Source organism: Seriola aureovittata, chromosome 4, assembly GCF_021018895.1.
Source record: "Seriola aureovittata isolate HTS-2021-v1 ecotype China chromosome 4, ASM2101889v1, whole genome shotgun sequence".
NCBI lineage: Eukaryota > Metazoa > Chordata > Actinopteri > Carangiformes > Carangidae > Seriola > Seriola aureovittata.
This window is the reverse complement of record NC_079367.1, coordinates 21,766,396-21,788,738: the sequence shown is the minus strand read 5'-3', so window position 1 is coordinate 21,788,738 and position 22,343 is coordinate 21,766,396. Positions and strand designations below refer to the sequence as shown.

The 22,343-nt window shown below is 40.4% G+C and overlaps 1 protein-coding gene across 2 annotated transcripts in view; it reads right to left on the bottom strand.

Moving 5' to 3' along the window:
- Positions 1-3,271: 3,271 nt before the first annotated feature.
- nectin3a (nectin cell adhesion molecule 3a) overlaps positions 3,272-22,343 on the bottom strand; it is a 31,887-nt gene continuing 12,815 nt past the window's right edge. Inside the window, exons 2-6 of one of the 2 annotated variants that reach the window (XM_056374387.1) lie at positions 18,810-19,157; positions 13,952-14,251; positions 11,793-11,910; positions 9,882-10,033; positions 3,272-7,690 (exon numbers count right to left, since the gene is read on the bottom strand). In XM_056374387.1, the coding sequence (XP_056230362.1) occupies positions 7,035-7,690; positions 9,882-10,033; positions 11,793-11,910; positions 13,952-14,251; positions 18,810-19,157 (1,574 nt within the window). In that variant the 3' untranslated portion in view covers positions 3,272-7,034. Of the gene's footprint in view, positions 7,691-9,881; positions 10,034-11,792; positions 11,911-13,951; positions 14,252-18,809; positions 19,161-22,343 lie in introns of both variants that reach the window. The other variant, XM_056374385.1, reaches the window with a different exon arrangement.

Below are 22,343 nucleotides of genomic sequence, written 5' to 3'. Positions count from 1 at the left end.
ACAGAAGTGGCCACCTCTCTTTTCTTCAGACTGAATTAATAAATCATGAAAGCACGGCCGCTGATACACCGGCAGAAAGCAGAAAACAGGCATTTTTACAAGAATAGTTTCTAAAGGTTAAAGCTTGATGCTGAAGCACATCTTGACGTTAACTTCTTTGGGTGGGGTCTTTAAAGAATGTTGAAGGGAACTGCTGCTGTTTACGAGGTAACAAAACTAAACACATTTGCTGACTGATACATTAAGTGTGAAAAAAAATGCCCCTTGCAGCCATCTGCCAAAAACTTAAGAAAGGAGAAAGGAGAGGTAACCCAAGCCCACCAACACAGCATTATTTACCCACAGCGCCTGCACAAACATGCAGATGGTAGCAGTGATGGATTAGGCTGAGGTTATCCCAGTCAGGCAACGCCATGATAATAGAGTGAGTGCTTTTGGGCTGGGAGGACGTGGACGCTGAAGTGATGAAAGTGAAGTCCAAGAAGAGAGATTTCTGTTCAACATACCACAGAGGATTAAGTATCTGGTTTCTCCTCCTGCTCTTAATCTGGACCAGAGGGGACGCTTGTCCCTTTGCTAAACAACACATATTGATAGTGTTTGTGCCACCTCTGAAGCCAGGTTAACACTAGGAATTAAACACAGGCACTTAGAGTGGGAGTGACTGGATTAGGGATGTCATCGTAAATTCCTTTGTAAATGTTTTGAGGGCATCATTTCAGTTTGAGAAGTTCACAATATTTAAGGAGACACATCTTACTCTCGGAGGACAGAAGGGTGGCAGGAGGGAGTTGTGGGTGGTCAGTAACCTCCCAGTCTATGCAGGTGTGACAAAAAGCCGGCAGCCTCGATCGCTTCACTCTGTGAGCCGGTGATGAAGAGGGTGCTGAGTTAGACAGGATGGAGAGTTGTGTGAAATGGGTCAGTTAGTTACTATCACAGGTGTGGACAGTGGAAGAGGCTGAAGGTGACAGAGACTGATGGTCACTGGTCTAAATCACTTCTTCACTTTTATGGAGGAGAAACAGCAGTCTATCTATCTATCTATCTATCTATCTATCTATCTATCTATCTATCTATCTATCTATCTATCTATCTATCTATCTATCTATCTATCTATCTATCTAGCTGCTTTGTAAATTGTCATATGTCATTTTAAACACTTATTTATAAAAAACGGATGAATGTTAAACTCGCACATCACACTAATTAATTTAATATAGTCTATAAATGTCAATAAGTTACAAGTGTCCTGAACTCGTGGTCATGTATGTAGTCCAAAACCGAAATATGTTCAAATTACAATAATATAAAATAGCAAAAAGCAGCAAATCCTCAAATTTGTGGTATTATTCATCAGATAAAATAAAAAAAGATTTTTTTACCAGATATCAGACTATATAACCCTTTTTATATTATACTTTATAGTATCAGAAATGTATCCTTCTGTTTTTTTGGGGTTTGTAAGCAAAACAAAAAAAAGTCTATATGGAACTGCAGAGGGGAAATTCACATTAAAAATCAATAAGCACCGGATACACTGGCAGGCCAAAGTATGCTCGCACTGCCCGTCTGCATGAAGGCAGCTGAAAAATGATTTATCAATAATCAACATACCTGTTGATGACCTGATGGATGTGAGCTTCAAGGATCCTCATTGACCTTGGAAATAGTTGTCTAACAAAATCCTTAACTCAAAATTCATCTTGTTAATGAAAAAAACTGACACTAAAAACAGAATATGAGAACCTCAAACTCATAACACGTATTTATTTCAACTAATAAAGATCAACATGGGATGAAATAGAGTCATCACCTGGCTGAGACAGGTGCTCCAAATCAGGGTAATTAGCTTCCTTTAGAGGCCAATGTAAGGAAGACCTGAGAACAAACATAAGTCCACATAATCAAGAAATCAACCAGAACAAACCAGAAAAATATCAGGTGAAAGTCACAAAAGAAAACATGCTACATACATTAAAAGGTATCCCACAGTACAAATATGCATCTGTGCAGAAAATGCCACAATTCAATATTAAAGGTCAGATAGAGAAAGTGAGATGAATTCAAAAAGTGTATCATGTTGGTGTATGAAGACGGCAGTTTAGCGCAACGTTCATCTATATAATTTAAAATCAGTTACACCATGTTGTTGCACCATGTAACAGCAACGTCCCCAGTTCAACTGCAACCAGACCTTGGTTTCCTGTCAGACGACTCTCTCTGCCATATGTTTCCTGCCTGTATCTCAACCGCTGATTTTAAAATTATTAAAAAATCTTCACTCGAAATCAACTTACATGTTTTTTTTTCCCCAAGAACTTTCAACCACGTCCTGTGGCCTTGTGCTCAGTTGTCATTGATTCACCTAAGTATGAAAGTTTTGTCAGACAATAACAGCTGTTATCACTGGTCACAGATGTGGTGGCTGAAAGCTCTAGAAGAAAACTAGTAAGTGGACCTTATATTAAGCATTTTGTCAAACAGCTGATCAATTATCGATTAACTGTTTCAACACTGAACTCATCACATGCATAGCTGCCATTGCAGTCCTGACTGTAAAATAATTCATTTGTCCCCAATAATCTCACCTCAGGGTGCATTAGTAGCCATTCTGGAGCTTTTGATTGTGTCACATGATGTTCCTTAGTTTGCCAGCATTTTTTGTCAGCACTGTCAACACTGAAACTGAAAGTTCATTCCTGTCCTTGGAAACAGCAGAATACAAAACAATCCCCAAAGGGTCCATTGAGCGGCTGCACTGAAGCTTTCAGTTGAGGGGGCAGTCACAGACATCCTCAGCAGATCTGAGGAAGACTGTGTGACAATACAATATCAATTTAAAGCCATGACAGCTCCATCTGCTGAGGAAGACCATATTATATGCTAAAAAGCTCCACAACAGCTAAAACTACTGTGTCCAAGGTCAAGAATGAGGTCTAAATCTCCATTGTGACATTAAATATTTTTTGCAATTACTGAAACTGAAACTGTGTAGTAAGAGGAAATGTTTTAAAAAATAAAGAGTTACGTGCAACAGCAAAGAGGAACATGAAAGAGTTTCTTCAATACCAGACTAATAATCTAACATTGAAGCTGTGTTTGTATTTTTGCCATTCCCTGTATGTACTCAGTAAACTGTAGATTAATATGGGTGATTAGAAAACCATATTGACACAGCATTCATTTCCTTTAAACACTGATGCAAGTGAAAGAACTTCTAAATTAAAAAACCCTCCACTCTGAAGCACAATCCCAGGACACATTTGAGTGCAATAATGGTGGTCTTTTATTGCAAACAAAGGAACAAAATACAATCTACCGCACTTCCATCTCTGATTCCTGTGAGACATCAATCATTCAAATACAACATACAAAATAATTGGTCAGAAACTCTCAAGAACACATACAAAAATGCAGTGAAAACAGGATCGCACTCTACGTTACCACGAGGAAAGAGTTCCTCGGACGCTCGTACTGTACGATAAACTAATACTCTGTGAAAATTACAGACCTCATACAAAAAATAAGATTTGTTTTCAATAATAATAAAAAAAAAAACAGCCAGCATATTTACAGGACAATAATATTTTCTATGAATCTGGCTTGCCTCAATTCCCAGTGAAATTATACTTATTACAATTTTCTCAGTAACCAACTTGTTACATGTGTCCTTTCAAAGTGTATAAGGCATGACAATCAACCTTTTGTCTATTCTGATGTTTTAATAACAGCAAATCTTAAATATCAAGATGGAAGACATATTAAAGGACCAGTCGGTCCTCCTCTTTAATGATATTATCTTTGTCATTTTTTTTTAAAGTTTCTGTGCATTGCTCAGCCCTTCTAAGGCACCAAATATTCAGTAGGGGAGTCCAAAACAAACTGTACATGAACATATAAATCAAACTGAGAGAACAGCTAATCCTACACTAACCTATTAGCATTATGTACATGTATATAAACATTAGTGATGAGAAATAATGAGTGTAGTAGGAGGCGAATAACTTAATTTACATGCAACCAGTTGACTGAACCAATCACTTCAGCTCATTTTGCTTTTGTCAAACAGTCTTTAGAGATGAGGCAGAAACTGATGTGAAGATCAGAGACAGCAGTTTGCTTGGAGCGACTTTACCAAATAAGAAACAAGATGACAGCTCTGAATCAGCCGTTCAAAAAAAAAAAAAAAAAAAAGTGTGTGCATGCAGACATGGATATGCTATTTAGTGTCTCCTCGAGTTCAAGCACTTTCATTGCCAAGTGCAATGAGAAGAAAAATTAAATTTAATTAAAAAGCTGAGGGTTTGAGGTGAGGACTGCTCTTTGAACGTGGGCAGCAGTGGCAGATGTGCGGTGGCCGAGTGCGTGTGTGCGGCGATGAGAGTGAGAGCGAGCTGAAGAGATTAAAGTAGTTTATTCTCAGACATCTAAACGTTTGACCAAAGCCCTGACATGGGTGGAGAAGGGTTAAAAAATAAAAAGAGAGAGAGAAAATGTGCACCCACAATCTATAAAACCCCAATAAGAAAGAAGGAGCCCTCAAAATATGCTCAACCCCCCTGCCCTGATCTCACTGTGATACACATATATGGTTCCTTCTTCTAGCAACAAACACCCTGATTGACTAAGAGGGGATCTTTCCAAAAAGGGTATGTTTTCCCTTTCATGTGAGGCTTTGCAGAGGCCACTTTGATCCATGTATCATTCCTGAGGAAACGAAAAAAAAAGAAGCACTAAGTGGAAAAGTGTAAGGTCAAATCAAGCAGTGAGAGATGAGATCACAGATGATGTCAACTCTTTTGTTTCAACTTAAATGTCACTGGGTTTGTTGTTTGTAGGAAAAGAAAGAAAAAAATATAAATCCCTTGGGGAGCCATTACAGAGACAGCTCTAACCTAGGTGGTTCTTAAACTGATTTTTTTCTCTCATGGATTAAGTTTCTAGTTTCCATGATCACTGTATATCCACAGAGGAGCTGCTGAGGAGCCAAACCCCAACATTATAGCCTGTTCTGTGATCGGTAGTGATGTCAGATGCTCACAATTTTTCCAAGGTATCTGAATAATCATACTTCAAACACATACAAACTAAAGCTGAAGCGTCTGTTTATTTTTGCTCCTTTTCAGTTTTTTTTTTCAATAAAAGTATTTTGCTTATTTACCTTCATGAATGACAACTGTGAAGTGTTGAGCGGGAGCAGTGAAACTGTTGGTGGTTTATGGAGCCACATAATGTCAGATGATGACAGCTGTTATAGTCACATCTGGTATTTATAACATGTTGCTTTGATCCTGTGTTTAAATAAAAAAACTATAATGACCAATTGGTGTTAGTCTTGCAGGCAGAAACCCGAGGATAAGAAGGAGGGAAAATGGCAAAGACCGCGATACAGCCTGTTATCATGGCTAAGTGAAGGAGGCCAAGGCCCCGTTGGCTTCCTTTGATGTTTGCTGACTAATGTAATAAGAGTTGTGCTTTTTTCACGGCAAGAAAGAGACTGTATTAAGACATTTCAATACTGATAATAGTGTATTTGATTAAAGTTATAATCCATAAAATTTTCATAAAGTCAGTCAAGACTATTTTTGATACTATTTATAGCTGACACTTTTTCTGCAGATGCCATTTAATGTGTTTACATTCAGCAATTATCTCTCTCTATAGTAGTTTTTATTGATGGTGGCAGAGTCTGCCTTTGCTGCACTGGATTCTGCTCGACTACCTAAACACAAGGGAGTCACAGAAAAACGATACATGCATGCGATCAGCATCCAATGCAATTTCATCAGCTACTGTTTGCTCTGTTTAAACCGTGTCAGAGCTGCATTAAGTTACTGCTATGAAAACCAAACATTTGTCTGCTGGTGCTTCAAATTAAAAGAGTTCATCTAATGTAACATAGGGTGGCTCTTATTGTGAAACAGCCACAGGAAACACAAAATATTTGTCTCTGCAGTATCGTTTGTCAGCAGATGATTTTTAATTTTTGCGAGCAGCCACTGTGAACTGTTAGATGAAGAGTTGCAGGTGACCGACATCACACGTACAACTCCTCAGTAAGGTAACTCAACTTTACTCTGCCCTGCTGCTGTGTGGAAAACTACTCGCGCCACGTGCAGCATGAAATCAGATCACGGTTGCAATCCAACCTTCAAAGAATTATTCATCAAAACAACATGAGTTTGTTTGGTTAAGCTGAACTGAGGCTGAAAGTAAAAGAACTTCCACAGAGTGTGACCCCTCTCTCTGTCAGTTTACAGGCTTGCTATTTCATGTGTAATTTACAAAAGAACCTTAAAAAAAGAAAAAGCTACTGAATAACTAAAGTTTACAAGGGGCTGTGTTTTTATGTGACGTACTGCTGTAGCATCAGTCATCTTTCCTTTCCCTTGGTGCAATGCCTGTGTAATTCTCCCTTTTAATCATGTGACTTTCCCTTTAACTTGATGATACATTTTGTTTTAAAAAAAAAAAATCATGCAATATAATTTGCTTTAAATACTGTTGCAGCCATGATAAACACATCACCTGTATGAAAAGGCTGTAAGCAAACAAGTGACCACTTTCAAAATGCCACAGAAGTTGTGAGGTTTTATGGGAGCAAAGCTCAGTCAGTCAGGAATATAAATACTTCACTAACAAGGGTCTGAACACCTGACCAGTGACCTGTTTTAGAGACAGGTGCAAACACAAACGAGCAGAATACAAAACCTCATTCACACCAGTTGAAACGTCACTGTATGCCAAAGCCTCTTAAGTCTACACAGATTATATCACTGAGGCCATCCAGCATATTTGTAGCTCCTTGAAATGCTACAAAAGTGTAATACAATCCACAAACACGTCCTTAAGGTTAAGTGGTTACAATCAAGGCAGAGCAGTACTGTTCAAAGAGCTCATTGTGAAACTGAGCTGAGAAATTTTGTTCATCCTTTAACTGAAATGACACAACCTTTAATGATATTTATATCTGTCAGTTGTTAAATTATTCTCAGTCAGTCATTTGTCTGTGTTTTCATTTGCTTCTTTCCTCAAACATACCACTCTCTGCGCGAGATCACAGATCCGTCCATGTGGGACACATAGTCGCTGTCTGTACCATTGTCATAGCAGTCCTCCGGGAGGTAGGGGGAACCGTTGTTCACTATGGGGCTGTGCACAGGAGGCCCACAGGGGTGCATGTTTTGGGTGTTGTAGTGATCAGGGTAGTAGTTTCCCTCCTTGAGGCCCCTGTGGGCATCCCCCCTGTCAGCCCAGTCGTCCCTGTCCTTGCGTTCCGGGGTGTAGTCCGGGTAAATGATGTCTCCACCCAGTTTGGGTTTTAGCTCCTGGCTGCCTTTGCTCGTCTTGTCCCCATAGACCTCCTGCAGCTCATGTGGCTGCAGCACATCCAGCTGAGACTCCTTCTGCATGTCGGAGGGTCCCAGGTACTGTTTGGTGTAGTAGTCGCCCCTGAAGGTTCTGCGCTGGCGCATGAAACAGGCCCCACCCAGGATCAGCAAGAGGATCAGGAACAGAACTCCACCCACTGCCCCACCAACTATAGTACCCAGGCTGCTGTCAGGTAAGGAAGCCAGGGTCGGGGAAGTGAACAGGGCTCTCTTCTGGTCCAGAGCAGTGCCGGTTCCGGATGTGTCGTGGAGGAGGGATGCGGTGGTGCTGGGGGCTGCAGTGGTGGGGGGAGGATCTACAGAGTGAAGATGTGATGAAAAGATTTAAACCAGAGCGGAAGGACAGCAGATGAAGTGAGAAATTATAAAACTAAAGAGGAGAACGACTGCACTTTATGTTCTGTAACGACTGACAAAGCAAGTGTGAATGGTTTTTAGATTAATTTATAACACTGTGCAGTGTCGAGGCAGAGACATGCCTCTCCTGAGACTAAAGAATCTGTTGAAAGCTGTGCTGTGGAGCAAAAAGGGGGAAATGAGAAGAGCAGAAAGAGGTTAAGTGCTAAATGTCATTGTGTGTGTGAGCACGAGAGAGAGAGAGAGAGAGAGAGACAGAGAGAGACAGAGAGGGATAGGAAGACAGAGGACATGCACTCATGAGCATCTGAGTGAGTGCGATTAGCTCTACCCCTTTTCTTTCTAAACCCTGCTGTGGGCAAGTCATGTGAGACGTTGAAGCACTGTGATCGATGTGAGGTTCCTGCATCTGATTTGTCCTCCCGCAGCCGGTGTTTGTGATAGCAGCCAGAGCTGCAGAGAAAAGAGCTGTGTGGAGCTCAAGGTCAGGATAAGCGTCTCTATTCTGACCTCCAGCCTCTGGGGCTAAGAGCAGCCTGATACCACGAGTCGATCTCTGCACAGGCACATCAAAGGCCTGACTACAAAGCAATATGACTCGCACTAATAGAGGTCTGCATCTCCAGGAGGTTTTTAGGTACTAGTTATCAAAACCGGAATTCCCGTAGAGCTATAATGATTTCCACAATTTTGGTAACTCACTAAGAATCTAATTACCTGCAATTATACACCGTGTGTGAGCTCGAGGGATCAGGGGTAAAGTAAAAGCATGAGAGAGAATACTGGAGATGGATCAAGGTCAGTGAACTGATATACTGGCAATCGTCTCCTTCGTCAGTTACCATCAATCCCACCCTGCAGCGGGACATTTCAAACTCACGTATGTTATGAGCATCTGTAACCATGTAGCTGATCATCTGAGAGACCAGCAGCCAAAAACCACAAGGCTACAGAGACAACTGGGAATGTGAAAGAGCTACACCAAGCAGCCATGGAGGGGGGAGAGAATATCACCAAGCTCAACCTGGCTATCTCCACAGGGGAGGGAGGCGAGAGGCCGCATGCCCAAGTTGTAATATTTGACAAGAGAAGCAAGATAATTGCTCAGTGCAAGTCTGTCCTGGACAGGATGTCAGCTGTGCTTTCGTTTGGAGCAGGACTCCAAACCCAGGCCTCTACACAGATGGAGCCTGACAGCAATTTTTGGGGCTTATCCAGCTCTTTCCTCTCGACAGTGAGAAACCAAAGGACTGTGTGTGTTAGCGGAGTACGTGTCCAAAAGCAGCAGTTGCTTTGTTTGGAAAAGGATTAAAAGGAGCAGAGGAGAAATGAAAATAAAAAGAGATGCAGAGTTCTCAGGATCCACGCCCTGACTTTTACAATAATGAACTCAAGTAGCAGATCATGGACAGACAGAGGAAGCAGACGGGACAAGTTTAGTTCACTGCGAGTTTTCTGACAAGGATTTATGTCAATGAATCAACAGAATATAACAAACCCAAATGCAGGGACACCCTTTTCCATGATTTCGGGAAATCCCCTTTCTTACTATTAGTTTTAATCTATGAAGTGCTGAATCAAAAGAAATCACTTGATCACATTTCATACAAACTGCTTTAAAAACACAATATACCATTGAATAACATATTTTATGGGGTACACACAAATACTTCTGTGTACTGCAAATCTGTGAACACAATTCATCATGTCCCACTGTGAAACCTGACCTTTAACAAAACAAAGAAAAAGGCTACATGGGTGCATGGTTAGCAGAACCAGCAAGGGTAAACACCCACTTCCGTATCTGAGAAATCTAATGTTGCCAAAACCACAACACTGGAAATGTTTGGTACTGATACTCTTTATCTGCACTCTGTGCTCCTCTGTTGCCAGGAATGTGTGAAAGTGGATCTGGGCAGGGACATCTATACAGGGGCTTAGCTCTGCTAGAAGTGTTGAACTGAGGGCTGATCGTACTGAGAGGGTAATCTGACATCAGAAAGGCAGGATGAATGTCAAAAGGCACAGATTTCTCAACTATTAAAAGGTAATTTACTTAAATTAGCAGATGATTAGAGAAAAAAAAATACTTCAAATTTTAAGAAACTGAGTGAAGAGGTCAAAACGTACCTTGTACCCAGAGGTTCACATTCTGACTGCGAAGACCAATGTCATTCATCACTTCACAGCGATATACTCCAGAGTCATTGCGCTCCAACGGGCGAGTGAAAGCAAAGCTATTGTTTGAGATCTCAACACCCTCTGGCATCAATCCGTCCAACCTGTGCAAGAATGAAATATCAGTGTACAGTACATCAGCATACAAAACCTTAAACTTCATACATTATCACTGTAAGTTTAAGAGACATACTTTCAAAGTATAATAGAAAAAAAACTAGCCATGACTTGAAATGACATCATTGCTCTGTTGGGTCAATTGGCCTGTTGCAACTATTATGTGATCACATGACTGGGATAATTTGAGCTGACTGTACTTCCATCAGTCCAGGGGAAAAGATTTCTTCATGAACACAAGGCTGGATAGAAAAAGGAAGAAAAAAAAGAAAATAAAGAGCTTGGCTGTCTAGACTTCACTGGTACTGTCAGCCCAAATGAGACCATATTTCTTGTTTTCAAAGCAAGATGATGACAAAGAGCTGCCAATAGACCAGTGTTGCTCTGATGCATGAACTGTTTGGAATCTTTTATTTATAGCAGGCGCTCTCCCCCGATGGGTGCAGCAGTGCATTCGACAGCTCCAGTGTCCGGGCTCCAAATTTACGCTGGAAGTAATTTACTGACAGGAGCTTCTTCGCTGCTTAATTTACATTTGTTTGAATACAGTTCAAATCTGTGTAACGTAATTAATAGCTGATATGCCATGACGTCTTTGCTATAACACGAGTTCTAAGTTACAAGTATGTTACTTTTGCCTGTTTGTTGCTAAACTGTTGATCAACAAAACGAACATGATTACAATAAAATCAAAATTATCAGTCATTTAAGCAACTCATTAAGTTCTGTCAAAATGTATTGTTGCAGCCAACAGCGTGCTGAATACCTCTAGTAAATTCAGCCCAATATCTTTATATACATGATGAACTTTTAACCTGTCCAAGCTAAAAAGGAACAAACTCTGGAGTTTCCACATGGCTTCCAATATTTTCATTCTACAATAGCTTTTTCAGTGGTCCAGATCACACTAGGTAATTTAACAGTAGCTGCTGAAAACCTGGAGACAAATGATAAATAGAAAATCATTTTCATCACGAGTTGACAAGGACTGCCCCCCTCTGAAATTTGGGACGGATAAGGCTCCCACATTTGCAAGAAACTGTTTGGACATATTTTGTCTTGAAACAAGGACTTTCAGGGGGGAGACAACATTGCAAGCCTTCAGAGGATGCAGCCCTTGAATTAGAATGTAGCAACATCCCAGTGACTCCGAAGGTCCAAAATTTGATAGGTGTAGCGCAAGTGCAAGGGGCACAAATGGTATAAACAGTGCTGTTTCATTGCTTAGCAAGTTGGTATAATAGCAAAGAATAAAAGGTTTAGAGTTTCACAGCATATAAAGGCTGTTTTCCAAGATATCCCGCAAACCTTTATACTAGATCTTACAGTTAAAGCAATAATAAACAAAATTGCAGTGTAGAAACGCATTAGAAAAAGAAAATGAGTTATTCAGATCTTGGAAAAAATGTGACTTTAGGTTTCCAGTGATTAGTTAGAGGTTTTCTGCTTCACTTCCATACAGTGAGGTTTATTCTGAGCCAAAAGTAGAGAAACTGCATTTTAAGGGAGTTCTGCGTTAGCTTCAGCATTTAGCCATAGAGGTTGATGCTTACTCTGCTTTTGTATTTTGATTGTGGTTAGTACAAAGCACTGTGTGGTGGTAATATGAGAGACAGTGTAGCGATGATATACTGATATCATTCCTGAATTAAGATCATAACATTCTTGCTGCACCTATAGGATGATCATCTACCACAATGGTTTATCTGAGGTTTTAATCTCAAGACATATTCTGAGGACACTGACCTGATCCATGTGAAGTGACGGGCAGGTGGGTTAGCTTTGGCACCACAGGTGAACTTCACATTCTCTTGACCAACATACCAATTTTTGTTGAGTCCAATTATTGATACCATTGGTGCAACTGTGAAACAAAATGAGACAAAAGGTTATGATGTTTAAAATTAGCATTATTTACAATGAACAAAATATTTACAATATATGTTGTCCTTGTCCTGTGTTACCTTTTAACATCCTACACAAAAAGGTTGGTCTTGATTTTTCAAAATAGTGTGACCAGGATATATATATTTTTTTTTCAAAAGGTAAAAGAGTAGAACTTAATCAGTCATTGTGATCCCAGCAGCCTGATGACAAACGAGCTTTCCCAGAAAGAACAAAGCGTGCATTATAAGCACAGTAGCGAGCGGTGACAAAAACAAAGGCTGTGCAGGACTGCAGCAGGGTACAGGACCTGCTGGTGAACGTGAGCCAAGAGAACAAACAAATGGCCCTGGGTTGGTGGAAAGTTAGAAAATGACAGACTCACTCAGACTGTAGATGTACTGCAGCTCATAATAAACTCTACTGCCTACCATGACATTGAAAAAAAACAAAACAAAGGAAAGCAGGAGGATGCCTAGATGAAGCCCAGCACATGCCACTGTAATAAAACATGGCAAACACTGACTTAGATATCCAATTGTTCATTTTGATTTCCCTGGAGGACAAATGAGGAACTCATTACAGCACACAGGAAGATGTCTCGGCCACTGACCCTTTTCACGCAGTTCAACATTGAAATTGTGCTTCTTTTGCACTTAAAATCCCTTGACTCTGCATTTGACATGATTTATTGAGCTGGAAAGCGTCTTTCTTCCTGTATTAACCTTGGTTTTTCTGCGTCTTCATCCGCTGCCCCCAGCAGCCTCCTGCTACTTGTGTTCCTGCAGAGGCCTGATCAATATTTCATAAAATACCTTCATTAGCCTGCACTCACACAGTCCAAACACAGAGTAACCCTTAGTACTGCTCGCCAAGGAAGTATGCATCAATGATTATAACATTAAGATGACTCTTAAATGGCCCTTTTATGGGCAAAGGAGGAAAGGTAGTGAGCAGGCTATTCATAAATCAAGCTATCAGTGTGGGTTAATATCAATAAGATATACTGAACCTGTAAGAGCTGCACAATAAGAGCTATAATAATAATCATTATTTTGTTATACATTCTGATCATAACTATTAAACCTGGTTATTCCAGGGACAAATTCATTTTGCTGTATTTCTGACCAACAACAGTGGGTAATGAAATGAAAATAATATTCAATGATAGTCGAAAAATTTTAACTGTGCTGTGCAACTGTACACAATTTACTGATCAGCCCTTATGCTTAACCTAATTCAAAGCATTGGATTTCAAAGCAATTTAGTGCAAGGGGTGAAAGCTGGAGTTATACCACAAAACCACCGAGACAAAAATTTGATTTGATTTGTATCTCTCTGTAAATTGTGACTTGTTTTTGAAGGATTTGTTGGCAGTTTTCTGTCAATAAACCCCGTGAAAAGACCAAAACCAGCACCGTCTTTGTCTGCTTCTCAATACTTTCCGACTTCCCAAGCATATCTGTGGCTCTCTGCTCCAAGCCCATTCATTCCTACCGGACATTTCATTTTAAGGAAGCGTCATGAATATATATGCTCTTTTTGTTGGCTGAGTTTTTGACTGCGGATTTAATGTGCTTGTGAGTATTTACAGCAGCACGGTGGTATATGTGGGACTGACTCAAAATAAACTACAGAATCCATTTTCATCTTACTAAAGGAATATGTTACCCTGTGCAACAATGTGGCTCATTTGTATTTTAATTATTTTGTACAGTCAACACACAGACCTTTTTTGCCTAGAATCCAGAGTCCAAAAAACTCCAACTATAGTTTAATGGTGTGCTTACTTCCATTTTAATACATTGGGAAAACGCAAAACGTCTGAGTTTGGCAAAATTTGGCCTTGAATTGTACATTTCCATATGTGTTAACACAGTAGTTTTAAAGGCTTCACAGTGCTGAGGAGAGGAGCAAGTTACTTTCTGATTTGAAATTTGCTGACAATATGAAATACTTGAATTTCACCAGATTTTCATTTCATCACAGAAATTAAGGAAGTCTTATAAGTCAACACTTACACTGAACATTTAGTATGTAGGGTATGCGGAACTCTGTTTGCAGGGCCGGGTGGCGCACCACACAGGTGAGTGTCTTCCCCTGGGCGTAGCTCTGCGGCTGCCACATGTAGCGCACATGTGTGGTGGTGGTGCTGTTGGGCTCATCGTGACTTTCTTTCTCACTTCGCCCATAAAGCTCTGTCTCCCAGAAAACCTCAGCAGCGGGACGGCCACGCTCTGCTATGCATGTGGCCACCAGCGACTCGTTCCCGCCATCTAGCAGAGCTGTGGGGCCGGCGGACACATAAACCTTTGGCTCCACTGTGAAGAGGAGAGTGAAGAGAAGGAGAAGGGGAGAAGATGACAGAATGGAGAAAAGATTACAAATTAATATTGATCTTTTTGTGTATGTATATGAATAAATAATGCCCATCATAGTATATGGACAGGAGGAAGTGGCCACAGTATACTTAACTGCTAAAGAGCACAGATTGACTTCTTCCATTTCACATATATGCATTAAAAATTTATCAACCATGCTATTCAATCATCCGGAGGCATTTCAGTGGAGACATAGCTGTCTTTATTGTTGGGTGTCAAGCATACAATGTGCTTGAGAAAGGACAATGCACAGCAGTAGCATCTATTGGTCCAAGTGTATGGTTCTAACAAAGCAGTGTCTGACACATTCATGTGACTGTGGGAGAAAAAAAAACGTAATATTTCAGAATCATAGGCTACTGACAATCACACTGTAGTGTGTTTATATTTGACTGTGTTGTATTGGAAGATGAGGAGGTAAGTTAAGGTAGGCCTCTCAGTGCTTTAGAGCTGGGGTCATGTTACACTGGCTTCCTGAGAATAACTGGAGGTTTAGACGTAACAAGGATTTTCTCAACAGAGAAGCAAAACAGATCCCTGCAAGAGGGATGTGACCAGAATAATGCAACACTCTACCTGTTGTACAAAGCAGTATAACAATTTATCTTGTGCTGCACTGGCCTAAAATAAACATATGGGGCCCTGTTTAATAATTGCAAAGTGTCAGAAATGACACTTGGGAAAGTTCAGCAAGACAAAGGAGGACAAAAGACAGCCCAAATACAAAAGAGAGTCTGCTGAGGAACTCTGAGGGAGGGGGGTCAAAATGGGGAGGTAGTGAAGTAAACTGGCTACACAGGTTACACAAGGTTACACTTCCGTGTATCATCACTACAGAATTTCCCTCTTTGTTTCATTTCTTCTTCACTGTTTTGCAGTGCTCCACCTCCTCCATCTCTGTCCCTCTTACAAGAGCACTAACAGCTGTTCCACTTACTGCATGGTGACAGTTTTAAAGGCGGCACGTGGGGGCACACAAACAGCCTAATCCACAAGACAAGGCCATCACCTTTAAGACATCTGCCACCCTCCTCCACCCAGCAGGAGCAGGAGGTCCAACAACAAATTCAAATAACTCCTTACACCCCCTTTTTCCAAAAATAACCTGGCGTCTCCTGTACCCAGTGCAGGGGCGGGGACGCTGTTCTCAGTCATCCACCTCACATACTTCACTCACTTCTCTCTGCCCCTCCTCACAGGCCTCTGACTATAAACAGTAGTTGCTCTATGTTAGGAGGCGAGCTGTCTGAAGCTTCAGAATAACTAAATCAGAGACGTGTTAATTTGGAGCTGCTGTCAGGAAGGGAGGGGAACACTTTGGATGAGTGCAAATGCTTTAGGGGAAAGGGTAACGATTTCCCTTCGGCAAACTGGCTGCATTGGCCCTTTTTCGCCCACATATACTGATCTACATGCACACCGACGTCAGAGTGGGAACCCCAATACAGAAGGGATTTAGCTGGATGTTCAATGGCCCTGCATCAGCAGGAGGTCCAACAACAAATGTCTGCATATCTTATCATATTCATATCTGAGATTTTTACTATTCAAAGCAGTCAGTTTGGTGTGATGATCTAGAGCAGTTCTGAAATCAGCAGCCATCCTTTTTGTTTTAGATTTTTTTCTTTTTGAAACAAAGTCAAAATGAAACCACACCTGGCAAGCAGGTAAGTTCAATGAAATGATCTGTCAGTTAGCTGCTGGCTAAGGCTGCCCTCGCCGGCTGATAGTTCAGAGAACAAGAAAAGATATGGGATGTATTATAGCTTCATGACTCATTCTACACAGACACTGGGGACCATCCAACATCATTTAAGTAGACTGAAAGGAAAAATGAAACATTTTTCACAAGAGAGAAACAATGACACTCTTCTGATTTTTGCTTCCATCAGTAAGCAACTTTATCCATCTCTCTGTGGGGTATGATTTCTCATTTTTATAACACAGCAAAAAAAGAGCTGCATTACCGGCCACATGAATGCACAGACATCTTTAAAACAAAAAGAAGAATGCAGTTTATATGCGGATAAAGCTCAAATTCTTGGAGCTCATGTAGCTTAAGATTTATATCCAGGAGTACTTCTTATCACTAACATCTTACCAACATAATATGTGTGCATGTTTTTAAGAAAGTCAATTGTTGGTCAATATATTTCCCATAGACCTGTCAGCAGTTTAAAACAAAGGGTCATTCAAATCCATTCCCTATATGTGTTAGCTTTTCCTCTTCTGGTTCCTTCCTCTTGCTTACTGGTGGAGACTTCTGGCTCGTGTACTGTAGCACAGTTCCTGCTCAACTGGTCCTTAAATGCTTGAGATGAAAACCAGAGTAAGACAGTGTCAGGCCAATACAAATAATGTGTGCTGAGTGATACTGACTTAATGCAAGCAAAGGTTTGTATCAAGAGTGTGACTTTTGAAATTAAGTCAATGTCCACTGCACCTGTTAATCATTATGATGTGTGTCGTGACTGCTGTCTATTATTCATGGGTTTGAGCTTTTTCATTACTTTACTTTAGTTCATTTGAAAGGAATGAAGTCAAGTGTTCTCACAAACCTCAAGTGCTCTCCAAGTATAAACACGAATCAAAACTGAGAACTCGGAGTTGAGTTTAAACTGGAACAAATACAATACACACTGTACAACCAATATTTGGTTTATTAGATCAATATGTTAATCAACTGTTACACTGATGTAATATCCACAGTTTTGCAGAGATGCAGTTGCTGCGCTACAGCCAAATTGTTCCTTCTGAAGAGGTTTTGTGAAAAAGGTACAGTTCAACCCAATACAAGGCAGAGATGGAGAAGCCACTTTTCATCGCTGCCTTGGGAACTTGAATGTGCTTACTTTAGGTCTTGTAATTGTGATGTGCTTTTTCTAACAAAAATACCCTGTTGAATAAACTAATTCCCACATGACACATATCAAATTGCGAAGAACATATATTTCCACCATAATCACACCCTAATTACATCTGAATGTAAAGTAGAACTAAGCATGTGTTTGTTTATGGGTATGCATGTATGTGTTTGCATGAGCCAAAAAAAAAAAAAAAAAAAAACACGCCTGAGAAAATGCTCACGGAGGAAAGCAAGGTGTAATTGAACTCTGTGAGGTCCCAGACACTGTGGCTGTCACAGCAGCACTTAATGTATCACTCAAGTCTTCTGTGGTCTCTGCAGGGAGACAAGAAGCTACTGCCTACAGTGCAATCTCCTACTCTCAGCTCTGCCTGAGCACAATCCAACCACCCATTTAAGGTATGAAACATATGCTGACCACAGAGAAAGTTCAACGTTCATGTTCCTCAGAGAGGAGCGTTATTGTGTCCATACAGCATGGACCAAGCATCAACACACGAGTGGACAGACAATATAGTGTACATACATGGCATACAAACACTACAATGTCCGTACACTCAGACAACTGGAGCAACAAAATATGGCAATGAGATTATAATTTTATTGTTTAGGTTTTCTGCATTTATATAAGTAGCAATAAATAATCAGATTTCGGTGTAGTGTGCTTTTGATGCTGTGCTGTACATTTCCTATTTTTTGGTAAATATCATATCCTGTGGCAATGTTTTTTTTTTTTTTTGAGTTATCAAGGAAAGGCAAATAGCCTCAACATACAGCAACAAACACCCATATCAGTAACAATAGAATGAATCATTAAAAAGAGATAGAAATAGAAAAGATTTATATAGAAAAGATTTCTACACCGCAGACTGCCAAGTTTGTCATCTACTTCTTCACTGTCTGTGAGAGCTTTACAAATACCAATTACTGAGCCTGAGGTATGATTTCATAATTAGTGACAAAGGGTAAAGAGGGCAGAACTAACAACAAACCTCTCTGGGAAATAGCTGCACATTGACATTTTAAGAACGGTGCTACATATGAAACTTTTTCATGCAGCTTGGTTAAAAATCAACTTAATGTCATGAGAGTCACTCCTTATCACACCCTGCAATTAAATTGTTGTTGCATGCAACTAAGTTGCATCAAGTTGGGACAGTTTGAACTGTCTGCATTCTGTTTACATGTTTGCTAGAGATGAGGAGAGACTCCTTGTAGTATTTATACTGTACATGCAGTATGGAAGTGTCCTTATGGCAGAGCTTATTAAGACTCAGTGAAAGAACATTTCTAAAAAGTTGTAATATATTGCTGTGAATTTAAACCTGACATAGCACTTTTTCACAGCAAGTGACACTGCAGTGAGTGAGAGGAGTGGGGCCACACGACAGCAGCCTCTACACAGCAGCAGATTGCTGCAGGGATTTAAATATACATGGCCTCTGTCCAGGTAGTCATTTTAAAAGGTTAGATGGCTTCAGAGAGAAGTTCTTTCCTCCAGGGTGAACATTTAATGGTCACCTAAACTTTGCTTAATCACAACCAATTCTGTGCTTTGAAAAGTGAGATTTACAAACAGCATGAAGAAACACTCTACAGAATGAAGATGGACTTGAGAGAGCTCTACTTTACCTAATACGTTGACGAAGGTTGATGCTTGTGTATTGCCCAGAGGAAATGTTGCCACTTTGCAGGTGTAGGACCCGATATCTGCGAAGCCAACTTCTTTAAGGGTAATGGTAGCATCTTGTATCGAAGGGGACACAAATGAGACGCGCTGGGCATATTCTTGAGAGAATGAGGTTCCATACTTGGGGTTGAACACTGCCAAGGTAATGGTGCCTGAAGAAAGACGGCGTTCCCAGGAGATCTGTGTGAGACTGAGGTTGGAGCCCACCTCTATTCTGCAGCCCAGTGTGATGTTCTTCCCCAGCACTGCATTCACTTTCTCAGGAACAATCACGTGGTTACTGCTCACACCTGCTGAGAGAAAAAGACATTTTAAGAAAAGATTTAGATAAACAGGAGTACATCATTGTTGCAGTTATAATCAAATTGGAAGACTGGATTTCTCATGACAGTGTCACTTGATTGGATTAAGAGATTACAGTTTTTCTTCTACGTTGTCTAACAGTGGAAGAAAATTGTCTGTGAATTGAAATCTAGATTGAATTTGTCACAATAAGTTTCTCCTCGTCCATTGTGACAGCTGTAACACCACAGAACATTAGAATTCAAAGTACAGCCGCTGAGATATGCTAATCCAGGGAGAGAATGGGGAGAAAATTGCTGCTTTTCTGGAGTACTGATCACTGTTAACACTGGGAAATAGGACATTAGCATATACTGACATGGTACATTGCACCTGCATGCACTGAGACACAACACACCAACACTCACATGTGAGACTACATGAAAATTCAAAGTTATGACTTTCTGGACATGCACTGTGGCCACCTGTGTGTTTTGGTGTTAGATCAATTGAAAGCATAATGGGCCAACAATAGTACAGTTTTTCCTTATTGCCACCTTAAATTTTGATTCATATGTCATTAAAATAAAATGCTTGATTAGCTTTCTACAAACTGCAGTACACTACCTCATGCATTCATTCTCTTCTCCCATCATCAATATTACTTGTTCCTCCATGGTGACATTAAGAGCCATCATTTGTTTCAGACATGCTTTTCCTGGGGATGAAACAGACACCAGACTTCTTTTGAGTGCTCTGGTTTCTCTCTTAATAAGCAACACACTCGCACCGCAGGACACTCAGATTGTCCCTTTTGCTAATTATCAAAGCACATTTTAAGCAGGAAAGAAAAAAAAACTCTGGAAGGAGATGAAACAAAACCAGCTATTTAATGGTTTTATCCCCTCTTTTTATGAGGGCCTTAATTTGACTTGAAGCCCACCGCAGTTTTGAATGCGTTATTTTAAACAAATGCAACATATAAACTTTGTTTTGAACATTATTGGCCATTTTGAATGCTACAATTCATTGAGGTTCTGTAAGTTAGTCAAGCCAAGATGAGCCAAAAAAAAAAAAAAAAAAAAAAAAAAAATCATGATGTCTGAGCTGTATGGACAGTAATCTGCATCTCACAGTTGATACACACAGTACTAGGTTGTAACCAAAAAAAGAACAAAAACAAAAACAACCAGCTCAGTGGGAATGAATGTATCTTGACCTTCAATAAATCCTAAATTAAAGCTCATGGATACTGCTCTGAATGGAAAAAATCCATCATAGTCCCAGTTTTTCTGCAAGCATAATCACAGAAAAGAGTCATTGATAGAAAAATGTATACTTTAACATTTTTAAGAGGCTGTACAAAGATTTACAACAGTGGTCAAGACTGAATTGTAGAGTAGATCCACATTAAACCTTGTGAAAATGTTTGTTTTATAGATAAAATGTAAAAAGGTGATTTCATTCAAAATATTCAAAACAGTAAATCTCAGTTTTCTTGACACGGTTGCAGTCAGAGTAAGCTATATTTGGGAGCCATAAATTTCCACTTTGTACGTAGTCTCGGATGTGTATGGAGTAAAGCTTATAAAAGTGGTCCACTGGCTGGTATTTTGAGTCTTTGGCATGAATGTGAGTGGTAAGCCACAGCAATGCTATCTTGGTTTGTGAGGAATATAGCCAGTGAGGCTGAGGCTCCCCGTGCTCCATTACGTCCCCTGTAATTTTAGTGATTACACACACACACACACACACACACACACACACACACACACACACACACACACACACACACACACACACACACACACACACACACAGAGAGAGAGAGAGTTTCGCTTTTCCAAAATAAGTAATAAGTGTGTTACCATGTGTGTAAGAGTCAGTCATTTTGTTTGAATGGCTGTTGAGTCTTAAATGTATGTTGCATTGTGTGTGTGAAGTTTCATGTTGTGCGATAGCACATGGGCTGTCCTGCTTGTTTTTTTCTCTGTTGACCCACATTTTCAAAATATTTCTCTAGTGTTTCTTGTGTTGCTGTGTAAACTAATCAAGCACAGCTCTACACTGCATTTAGCTTTTAACCTATTAACCTCAAGTATTTAACTCCGGCTGCCTTATTTTAACATCCACTTGGAAAGACACTTGGGAAAGTTACTTTGGCTTATTATTCACATCATTCATTTCTAATTTAGAGATCTGTTTACATCTCTTTCCCACCTTTGAATCATGACTTGGTCTAAAACTAAAGCCTGCACTGCTATAATGTGCTTTGCACCGCATGTGTTACCCTGTGTTTGCATTGCATCTGCCAGAGTCCTCTGGGTGTACTGGTGTGGGGGAGAATCAGGGTCAGAGCCGTGTGGGTTTTGCATTCTCCACTCCACAGTCATCTGAGCTGACACGACAGCTGTTTGTTGTCACCTTACTAGTATAACTCAGTGGTTTTGCTTGACAAAATATAACGAAATCATACTGCAGTGATAAAATCTCAACAGTGAGATACATATTTACTAATATATATCTGTAAGTGGTACAAGAATATAGATGGCAAACAGATAAAAATCATCCTGCTGCATCAGTCGTCTTAGTAGTAAACTAACATGCTTGGCATGCGTGACATTGTGTTGATGTCTGCAGACACGTGTCTCAGACCAGGCTTCTCTCTAACATGCTCCACATGCTGCAGCTACCTGACACGACACTCCAACTGCTACTGTACGTAGTTTGTCTATCTGAGTGTGTCAGCTTTCAGGGCTGTCAAAGCATACAAAGAAACTAGACTCCATCCATACCATGTTCTGTTTGTTTTACAGCAAGCATTTGGGAGTAAGTAGGAAAAGGAGGGAGAGAAAGGGGGGATGTGTTTAAAGAGGACTCCACCCTTGCCATTAGGGGAGGAGAGACAGATGGCCTCTGCATGGGATACCTACAGCCAGGAGGAGAGTGGGGAAACTTGGCACTGCTAGCTGCAACCATGAACAACACAGCCAGGGCTCGCAAACTAGAGCACCGTGAAATATTATCTAAAATACTGCAGGCAAATGAAATGTAAGCAGTGCGTTAAACAAAGCTGTCATGCTGTTTCATCAAGGAAACAGGCGTACTGCTGTAGAACTGAGGCACAGCTCTGGCCTGTCACTAGTTTCATTGCTAGTTATCCATCTTGTTAGATAAACAAATAAGGTTCAGAG